Source organism: Tachysurus fulvidraco, chromosome 21 (genome assembly GCF_022655615.1).
Source record: "Tachysurus fulvidraco isolate hzauxx_2018 chromosome 21, HZAU_PFXX_2.0, whole genome shotgun sequence".
Lineage (NCBI taxonomy): Eukaryota > Metazoa > Chordata > Actinopteri > Siluriformes > Bagridae > Tachysurus > Tachysurus fulvidraco.
Genome location: NC_062538.1, coordinates 9,005,160 through 9,015,747, shown reverse-complemented (window position 1 = coordinate 9,015,747; position 10,588 = coordinate 9,005,160). Strand labels below are relative to the sequence as shown.

At 36.5% G+C, this 10,588-nt stretch overlaps 1 protein-coding gene across 1 annotated transcript in view; it reads right to left on the bottom strand.

Annotated features, from left to right (window-relative positions):
- The window catches only part of LOC113634967 (V-set and immunoglobulin domain-containing protein 10-like 2), a 10,507-nt gene extending 1,226 nt beyond the window's left edge, over nt 1–9,281 (bottom strand). The window contains exons 1-11 of the mRNA XM_027134182.2: nt 9,045–9,281; nt 8,101–8,454; nt 6,052–6,327; nt 5,688–5,963; nt 4,431–4,688; nt 4,084–4,344; nt 3,681–3,980; nt 2,876–3,163; nt 1,708–1,830; nt 1,554–1,578; nt 1,213–1,307 (exon numbers count right to left, since the gene is read on the bottom strand). Of these exons, the coding sequence (XP_026989983.2) occupies nt 1,213–1,307; nt 1,554–1,578; nt 1,708–1,830; nt 2,876–3,163; nt 3,681–3,980; nt 4,084–4,344; nt 4,431–4,688; nt 5,688–5,963; nt 6,052–6,327; nt 8,101–8,454; nt 9,045–9,114 (2,326 nt within the window). The 5' untranslated portion in view covers nt 9,115–9,281. The remainder of the gene's footprint in view (nt 1–1,212; nt 1,308–1,553; nt 1,579–1,707; nt 1,831–2,875; nt 3,164–3,680; nt 3,981–4,083; nt 4,345–4,430; nt 4,689–5,687; nt 5,964–6,051; nt 6,328–8,100; nt 8,455–9,044) is intronic.
- Between the last annotated feature and the right edge of the window lie 1,307 nt (nt 9,282–10,588).

Sequence of the window (10,588 nt, the reverse complement as noted above, 5' to 3'; positions counted from 1 at the left end):
TGCTGGTATTTGAATTAAAGTTTAGTGTTTTATCTGTTTGAGATGAGTGTATAGATAAGGAGGTGCTCTCTTTAGGTAGTGAGGGCTAAACCTCAATATCTTACTATCAGCAGGTGATCAGAGTGTTTAATGCAGAAATATATATATATATATAAAACCAACCAATATATCAATTTTCATTCATCTTCCATTCAGATATTTTAACCAATAAAATGGTTTGCATGCTGAAATCACGATCATTTAATAAGCAGAGAGTATTGAGAAAACTGGCCAGCTTTCTGTCATCTTAATTTCACAAATAATTACAATTGTACTAAATATCAGGAAGATAGGAGTTGTGATATGAGCCTGAATTGAGTAGTTATCACCACATCTGATAGTGCTTTAGTTCACTGCTCTTATGAGACAAAGGCCATGTGTCTAGGAAAAACCGGGTAATAGAGTGTTCCAGGATGCAGTGATGGAGAGACATTTCACAGAAAGGCTCTGGCTACAATATTTTAGAATGTCATAGCCCATCGTCCATCAGTGTCTATATGCTGTGTGCACATCTATAAAAGGACAATTAATGCGGTGTTATTTCAGGCTGCCGAACGTAGCAGAGGCTAATGAAATTGCGTACCGTAATTTCTGGGCACATCTTGTACCACAGATTTATGACTGGATGTCACACACACACCTCTATTCTTCCATCTGACGGATGACTAACGTCTTACATTAATCACGAAGCCTCGTGTATTGTTTTTCAGGTACTTGTCAGTGACGGGTGCATGATACGATCAATTCTGTCATGACCATTTATTTTCTATGATTGCCAGTTTTCTTGACTAAAATTGTTTCAAATTTATTGTTATACCTTTGAAGTATCTACAGAATTTTTGTGCTAAAGTTAAAGAAAATTTGCAAAATTGTATTGATAATATGCTTCAAATGTTTCGGTGAACATTTCAGCGTGCTAAAAATTTTTACGCAAAAAATCACCGGATAAAAACATTAATTCTACTGAAATTCTTTGGAATGGATTTTCAGTTTCAGTTAGCATATGACCAAGCTTTATTCTTATGAACTGGATTGATATACACCGGTTAAAAATATTTTCATTTCTGTGATTGGAGAATTTAAATCTTATCATTAGTGTCAAGTTAAATTGAGCTCCAAATCTACAAATGAACATTTTTAATGACATTGTTGTGTACGAATTCTCTATGGTACCTTGACTTGTCTCTCCTCCACCTCCATCTGCTTCTGACACTTCACCAACTTCATCTTCAGGGGAGCTGATATTTTCTCTAGACTGACTGTTTTGTCTGTGAGTAAAACCATAAATAAAATCTTTTAAATCTTTTCTAATTTCAGGGCCAGAAAATATTAAACTGAATTTAAAAGAAAATAAAAGTTAAATCCATTGCATCGAAAGATTGAATATATTTGAAGTTTTACAATTATTACAGGCCTAAAATTATTACAGGTTATTTTTGGAATAGCAAATAATATCTTTAAAACAAAATCCTAAATTCATCTTTAAGAAAAACAGTTCCAGTTTGCATACATACCTGCCAAATATCAAGTCATGAAGTCCTGCAGAAATAATTTTGCAACAGATATTAGCAAATGATGCACATGAAATTAAAATTTACATACTGACAATCCTTAATTACAAGGAAACTACGGTGCAAATCTAAACCCTTGTTGCAATGCCACACTTACGTGGGTTGTTGTTGCGATTCCTCACCAGATACATGAAGAGCAGGACTGTAGCTATCGTCGCTATAAGCATGCCTCCAATAGCTGCTCCGATAACAGCAGGATAAGCATTAAAGCCTGGAAGAGCTGGAAGACAAAAAATCTTGATTAGTTTCCATCTAATTCCAATTTCACATTTTGTTCTAACATCCTTTATTATAATAAATGGTTTAATTATTTATGAGCTGATCTAGTTAATGTATTTATCTTTGATTCAAACAGTATTTGCTATTATATTAGCTTAATTCAAAAAATAGTAATACAGTCCAATAATAACGTTAGAAACGATCAGGGAATTAGATGACAGACAGATCAAGTAAAGAGACAGTGTGTTAGAGTGAGTGTGTGAGGTTTGTTTGTTGTTGTGGTTAAGTGGTGATCTGTCATGTTGCATTTCACCTATGTAGACAAAACAAAACAAAAAAGAACCATTTCTGTTAGCTTGCTCACTGACAGTAGAATTAAAAGAAACTGTTGTATTTAACAGTTATGTTAAAATCAGTAGAACATTTTCTGTTGTAAATTATATTCAGAGATAATCAGTGTCCAATTGCTTAAATTTTGTAATAAAGCTACAAGGCTAGTGTTGTTAGCATCTGCTTCAATCTGCATCCACTTCATCAAATTTCACCATGTTGCTCGACACTATAGATGCTGGACAAGTGATTATTGACAATTTATTCAGGATTATTTGGTATTATTACACCACCAAGCCCCACCATTCAAAGATGTGTTTAGAAATCAAATTGTTTACAGTATATGATCCCAAACTTGAACATAAAATATCTCCTGTTCTTGCACAGGTAACTCAAGACATGCTGTTAATTAGCCACTTAGATAATATGTTGAATCAGGAGTGTTGGAAGCAGAAAAAACAGTACAATCTGCAAAAAATGGAGTTCTTCAGGATCAGGGTTAGGAACCTTCTGACTCACTAATGAGTTATATTTGAGTATGCCAATATTCACAGTACCTGTCACAACATTAGTTTTGTAGCTGCAGTGCAAAATTAAAGATCAGATTTCAGACACCAAAACATCTTATCAGACTATCTATATAACTAATGACAATCTATAGCTATTACCACAGGATATAGGTTGTAAACCTGATCCAATTTAACATCACTACCCACCTGGACTCCTGAACTCTGAAGGATGTCCAATAGTGCGGTGATTGACAGCCGTGATTCGGATTGCATACGTGCCAGCGGGATCCAGGTTGGTAATTTGGAAGCTTCGGGTGCTGGGGTCCAGATCTCCTACAACCTTTTGCCAGAGTGGGAAGGGAAGATTTTGACGCTCTATGAAGAACCCAGTATAGTCATCATCTGACAGGATCAGCCATTCCACATTAACATCTGTTCGTTGACGACTGCTGTACATAATCTTACTGATGGTGACATTTGGAGGCATTGGGTACCCTGAATGGAAATTCAGTCATTAACACTTAAGTAGACAGCTTATATGTATTCAATAAACACTTCCTATATGCTTTATTTGACCATTTACTTTCGCAATGTTTTCAAGTTCACAATTTCACAATTTTACCCAATCATTCCTAAGATTATTCTGGCTTTTTGAAACTAGTTTCAAAGCCAGAAAAACAAAGCCGCTCTGTATTTTTTTAATGTAGTTTTTTATTTTTAAAAACTTTCCTTTATTATTGATTAAAATAATACACAGATTTTTTGAGTATGACTTGCCCAAAAATGTAAAATGTCCAAAATCTCTGGATTATGAAATATATTAATCATAATATATAATATGAAAACTGTAATAATAAACTCTAACTAAGGAATATAACATAAAGGAATGCCACAGCAGTCAAACTTCCACTAAAGTTAAATTCAGTAACTCGATAACAATATCCACTATAGAATAATCTCTGCAAGAAATTCCGTGGTTCATCTGTGGTTACATTAACTTGTAGAAACTCACGAAGCACCACCAGTAAGATGGGAATCTCTGCTCCTCCAACAGCATTAGTAGCAGAACACCAGTATTGTCCACCATCTACCATGCCATCTGTTTCACGGACAGTCAGGTTGGACCAGGCAGCAGCTTGCTGTAGAACATACTTTTGGGGTGTGCCACTGTCACCCAGCTTTTGTTTCATATTATTGTACCAAGTAATTTCTGTGACTGCAGGATAGTTTTTGCTCAGGATGCAGGTGAGTTGGACATCATTTCCCTCATACACTGAAACAACACTGCGCTGAGTCATTAATACTGGTGCCTCTGGAAGAACAATGGAAAATACCATTGGCTCCTCACTTCTTAAGCACACGCTTAAATATAGCATACAGCAACTAAATCTTGCCGATGGATAAACAATCCTTACCCAATTTTAACACACACTGCATGCTCTCTTTAACTAGTGGATGTTTGGCATGGCATACAAAGGCTTTGCCACTGTAGGTGGCGCTGGAACGCAGGACCAGGATATTAGAGTTCTCCTCAGATGTTCCCTGCATGTCTCCTGAACTTGAAGCCCACCACAGCAGAGCCCGAGGGAAACCACCCTCCCAGGAACAGGACAGCATCAGGTACTCGTTATTACGAGTCGCATGTGCAACACACTGAGGTTCTCCATAAGGCAGCCCTGAGAAACAAGGGATATTTGTCCCAAAGGCTAATATGTCATGGTTTAACATTTTTTTACATAGGTCAGTAAACCATAGTACTCACATGTTCTGGTGCTACAGCTCGGTGGGAAAGTACGTGCCACATGTGAGCCATAGCAGGTAAATACAGAGTTGTTAACCGTCTCAGACCCTGGCTGAATCCGAGTTATATTAGAGACACCCTGTGAATTATCACCATTCACATATGGACTCCAGTTGAGGGTAGCTGGAGGGTAACCCCCTCCCCAGGAACAGATGAGAGCTAAGTCATTGTAGTTATTAGTTGGGAAGATAGAACAAGATGGCACACCATCTGGTGGATCTGTGAGAAGAAAATCATTGAATAAAACTGAAGGGAACTGATCCAGAAAAGCCAGAGCGTGTAAAACTAAGAGCTAGAGGCTAGGTATATTTTACGAGCAACATGGTACACATTGATGTACAACATAATTTACTGCATTTGAGCTATTTTGAAAATCAAATATGTTCCTTTTATAAAAGTCATAAGTACTTCTAGAAAACTTTAAATGTTCCTGAGGGGAGCCCTCAAGAATACAAATAGAAACAACATTATTTATGAAAAAGGTCTAACGCCTTAAATTTAGACTGCTCTATAGCAATTTTCAGTCTTAGGTAAATCTGAGACTGTTTTCAGAGTTGGCAAGTTAAGCTCAAAAGGCATGCCAATGTTTATGCTTTTGCCCCTTTTTATGGGAATGTTATGCATATTCAGAAATGAGTGTTTGGATGCCCCATTCAGAATATTACAACCAGCTGGGTATAACTCATGCCTCCAAGGTTGCTTCCAAGTTTATTTAGTAGAAGTGTCTGAGACTAGATTATGCACAAGAAAAAAGTCTAAGATTAAAATTGTATATGACTGAGACATGTCTCCACTTTATGTTTGAGTGTCTGAATAACGATGTGTGCACTTGTGGTGACTACAACCCTATGTTTCTATTTGTCAATGCAGATCAGAGGTCATGACAAGAATGCCTTACCATTGCTTATCATGCTGCAGGGAGAGTAACAACATTGCTCTATACCTTCAATTGCACAGCTGCCAGAAAGTTGTCTTTACCTCATCCAGATGCTTGTTGTAGACAGATGCACATCCTGGGTCAATGGACATCTAACAATGTGTGTATGTGTATGCATGGATATAGGGGAAAGTATAATAGGAAGCAATGGAAGCAAAGGAATGAATGATAGACAAGTAAAGTTAAGATAAGACCACACTAGAGGTTGACCAGAAGAGGTTGAATAGACACAGGAAAAGTCCGTATGATTGAAACGAGAATCATGAGAGTAGAAGACTTACAGTAGACGGTGAGAGTGATGGTTTTCTTGGAGCGGGTGTTCAGGTAAGTGTTCTGGGCCAGACAGGCATAGTAGCCTGTGTGCATTCGTAGGATCTTAGTGATGGTGAGCTGTGGTCCAGTGTAAACCTGGGAGTTGTTGTAGAACCAGACGTACATACTGGGAGGGTTGGATGAAGCTTGACATAAGAGGGAAACAGTCTCTCTTTCCAGAGCTGAGTATCCTCGATCAGTTACTGAATAGGGTGTTACATCAATCTGTGGCAGGTCTGGTCCAACTATGGAAATGGAACATTTGTGTAAGAATGCTGTAAATATGGTGTGAATATATAAAATAAACCAGTGATAGCCCAAACTTTTACTCACATATGACGTCTAACCAGATACGGTCACCAGTCTGCTGATTGACCTCATTCTTGGCAAGGCACCTGAACCAGCCTGTGTGGTTGCGGCTTATGGAGGTTATGTTTATCAAATTGCTGTCGCTCTCTGCCAGTATGCTGACCTGACCACTATGGTTCTCCTGTTCCCAGACATAGTGAACTGGGCCTGTGCCATTCTCCAGACCACAGCGCATCCACACTGATGCACCCTCTATTGGTGAGGAGTCACTCAGCAGGATGTAGGGTTTGGACACAGGCACTGTAGGACACATGTTAGCATTACTACTCGTGTTAACTACCAAGCATAGCAGCTGTAAACAGACACTGTACATGTGCTACCTATGCATTTACCAATATAGGCAAATTGATTAGATTTAACCATCTTTTCCTTTAGCAATCTATACAATCTTGCTAACATCATCTTCTTCTATCTCACAGAATAAATCTATTCCTATAGATATTTAGAGATGTCTTGAATCCTACAGACTGTTATACATTTCAAAAATTGTAATGGCCAAATTCAGATATTTTGAGATTACTCTTTTGGGTTGTCATAAGATTCTTGATTTTTATGGTTTTTATAATTGATGTAGCCAAAACCATTCAAGAAAGTTTTTTTTTATAGATTGTTTACTATAAAGAACATATAAGTAGTTTTAAATGTAATGTGCAATTGCTGGTCATGGATTCTCTACTGTGCCACAGAAAAATTACACCAAATTACTACATATATTTTAAAAGTATGTTTGCTAAATGCTAATAAAACAACAAAAGTCACCATAATGCAATTTTAAACAATAATTGTAATAATATGAAAAATGATGATTCAGAAAATAAAAGTGGTCATATGTTTGTTTTAAAGTATATTAAGGTTTTGTACATGCACATGTATTATATAAAAATAAATGCTTTGATAGTGAGGCTCTAATGACTACCAACTTGTTAATTACAAGTTAGAATATTCAGTGTATGAATTCACTATGATCAGAGATTCTCTTTATGAATTAATTCATATTTCACAAATGGAAAAAAGAAAACCTGAGCTAATTTTGGAGAAGTATTTCCAGAGTAGAAACATATTAATAATGTGTTGCCTTGAAACAATGAGAGTTCAGTTTTGCTGATGGTAGAGAAATATAGCTAGATCAAGCCTTGCGAAATAGATCTGCTCACACCTGCTCAGCTGTTTGTGTATAGTAGCTGCTTGTATAGATATCTGATATTAACCCCAACATGTACATATGATAGCTTGCTAGCATGCCTGGGTCACAGTCTTGAGAAACGGACACATCGCTGACCTTGATCACTGACCTGAACCTGCCTTGTTAGATATGTCAATTAAAACAAGTAACCAGGTACATTAGCATATCAAACTGGTTTTAAATTAACATGGTTTCACGGAAAACTTGGAAATAAATCATAGCTATAGTAAACTTTTAAAAAAATGCAACTCTTGACATCTTGAACTTAAATCTTGGGTCAGTGATTCCAAGTGGAGTAAAAAATCTGTCTGCCCATAATACACTTGATATTGTAATAGATTTCCCATAACCCACTACACAGAATTCTATAAGCTATGAATATCCTAATAGTCTGCCATTTTTTACCTTATAATAGGTTCTTTGTTTTTCCATAATGTTGAAACTAGCATAACAGTAGTGACATTGCTTTTTTTTTAACTGTTGCTTAAAAACCATTAAAACTCTTTTTGGGTCATTGGTTTGAAAGCTTTGATGATAAAATGATATATTTAAGATCATTGCTTAAAAATGGCCATTTTTGCACTGTAAATTATAATTTTTTCTTTTGTCTCATTTAAAAACTTTTCATACAAGGTGACTGAGCTATTTAGATATTTTAAAATGCATTTTATGTAGTTCACTTATTTTTCCAGTTAACTTGAAACCTTGGTACTGATCAGTGTTTAGAGGACAACCGAGACTCTGACACATTAAGAGATAGATTTTCTCATGTAAACAATACTGTTGAGCTCATCCTGTATTAGATCTCACTCTGAACACTAGTCACTAACCTAAAACACGCAGATACACATAATAATAGTAAAACTTGAGTCCTTCAGCGGTGTCGTACAGAGCCTGGCAGGTGTATAAACCCTCTGCTGCTAGAGGAAGCTTTGCTATAGAAAGAGAGGCGCTGTTACTGATGATGTTCAGGTCACCCAAATCTTTGGCTAGTGGCTGCAACCTTGGACCCTTCCCAAAGTTATACACCACGCTTTGAATTTTATCGGTTCCTGGTTTGGTGAAGCTCCAGATATAGACATCAGGGAGGGTGGGGCCACATTCCAGAATCACTCCTTTGTCCACGACTCCATTAGTCTTGGTTTCACTGTAGATGACTTGCCCTGGGTCCACGATCTCCAGACCTGAGATCATAATGCAGACTTTTAAGAACAATGACAAAAAATATCTAGGTATTTTTAAATAACTAGGAAGTCATTAAATGTATAACACAGGACTGCTGAATTCTGACAGTTCATATTAATGCACTTGCTTTAATAAATCATTAAAATTCAATCATCTCTTTAGTATCAGTGTAATATATTAGGCACTTTTATGGTGAATGATTGCAAAAAAATGCATATTTATTGATACGGTGCAGTTCTTTGTAAAAAGGCATTTATCATTTTTTTTTATGTTTTTTTAAGTCTACCTTGGTTTTTAAGTCCACTGTTATAACCTAATTGATAACAAGAACTTGTTCTGCTGATGTTCCAACAAATTAAACCTAACTATAAATGAATATCATACAATTTGTTGTTTTTTTTTGTTAAATGATAAAATAACACAGTCAATTGTAAAATGGTGATAAGAGTAACTTTTAATGGTGCTACAATCCTTTCTTAGAAATCTTTCTGAATTTCATTCTATTGTTTAAAGTAAATAAAATTTTAGCTTTCACAATGCCAGAAATTTATGCCAAGTTACTTTTAACATTTAGTGCATGACCTCTTACCGTGTAGAAGGAGAGGAAGCAGAAATACAGTTATGGAGAAATTAGCCAGCCCTAACAGTCTGTGTACCATGGTGCCATGACGCTCAGGTGACCAATGTAGTATCCTTTAGGGAGAAAAGATCCATAAGAAATTTCTCTAGAAAGAAAAGAAATTTCTCTTGAAAATATTCTGAAAACAAACAGTGTCCTCTCAAAGCAATGAGTTAAGCTGGTGAATACAGGCAGTGAGAAGCTGAGTAAGAGCTGCTCGAGTCTCTCTAAACTGATTTGGTTTGAATTATTCATCAAAACGTACTCAGATCCACGCACACCCTCCACCCACTGCTTTCCATTTGCAGGAAAGCAGTGGAGTAAAGAGGAGAGCCTGGGTTTTAGATGACGCGATGATACCTGTATCTCATTTATTATTGAGGGGCACACCAGGATCTGTGGTCTTTGTACCTTTCCACTGCTTCACACACACCGGGATGGAGACTTACCCTCACCTAGAGCACTCTCTGTCCAAACACAATGATTTTACATTCCTACAAAATGAGCCCGGTCATGACCTTTTTCTAGCACACGTTCACAATGGATACAACAGTACAAAAAAATGACCTGCAATTACATCAAACCAAGAAAAAATTGAAAGAATGTACACAATGAATTATCACCTCATATTAATCAAGTCAATTGATTTAGCTGTTATAATTAAAAACACGTCTTTGCGCGGTCCATCTTCTCTCAACTCCTAGTTTAAATGCGAGTAATCTTTGCACACTCATGCCATGAGATGAGAGTAATTTAATCACAGATGGTGATTGAGTCTGCGAGCTCATCCGTCTCTCTGTTTGAGGTCACTACTGTGCTAATGTCTAATACCGAGTCATATTTCAACCAACAGCAACATTGTGTTCAGCCAGGGAAGGGAAACTAAGAGCTCTCTACATTCATTGATGAGGTTCTCCTGTTACGCATTCACGTAATGTGAACAAACACACTGAGCCGTGCCTTCTCAAACGCACATACACACAATTAACCTGAAGACTATACAAGCTTTAGAAAAGATATTTGGTTTAAGAAATGAAAATCCTCAAAGAAAAGTTAAAATTCTCTACACTTATACAATATATGTGACTTTTTTATTGGGGGGAAAAATAGTCTGGAAAAATCTAGTTGAAAAGGCCAACCTGGATCCCTCTAATTAGCACACAACATACATATATTTGTGTTATAACTAAAAATAACACTGTCTGTAAGACAAAATCCAGTTTATAGTAACAGTCTAACATAAACTGATCCAAACACATGTATCTTGAATAATTCACTGATACGACCTGAGAGTGAATAAAGATAATTAAATACAAAGTCTGTTTAGAACCACTAAACACATGTTTACACTTCTAATCGTTCAAATTTTTTGGTTGGTGCTGTCCATATTATTAAGAACACCTTTATAACTGCACATTCATATATTTTTCTAATCGGCAAATCATGTGGCAACAGCACGGTGCATTAAATCATGCTGATACAGGACAAGAGCTTCAGTTTATGTTTACATACAG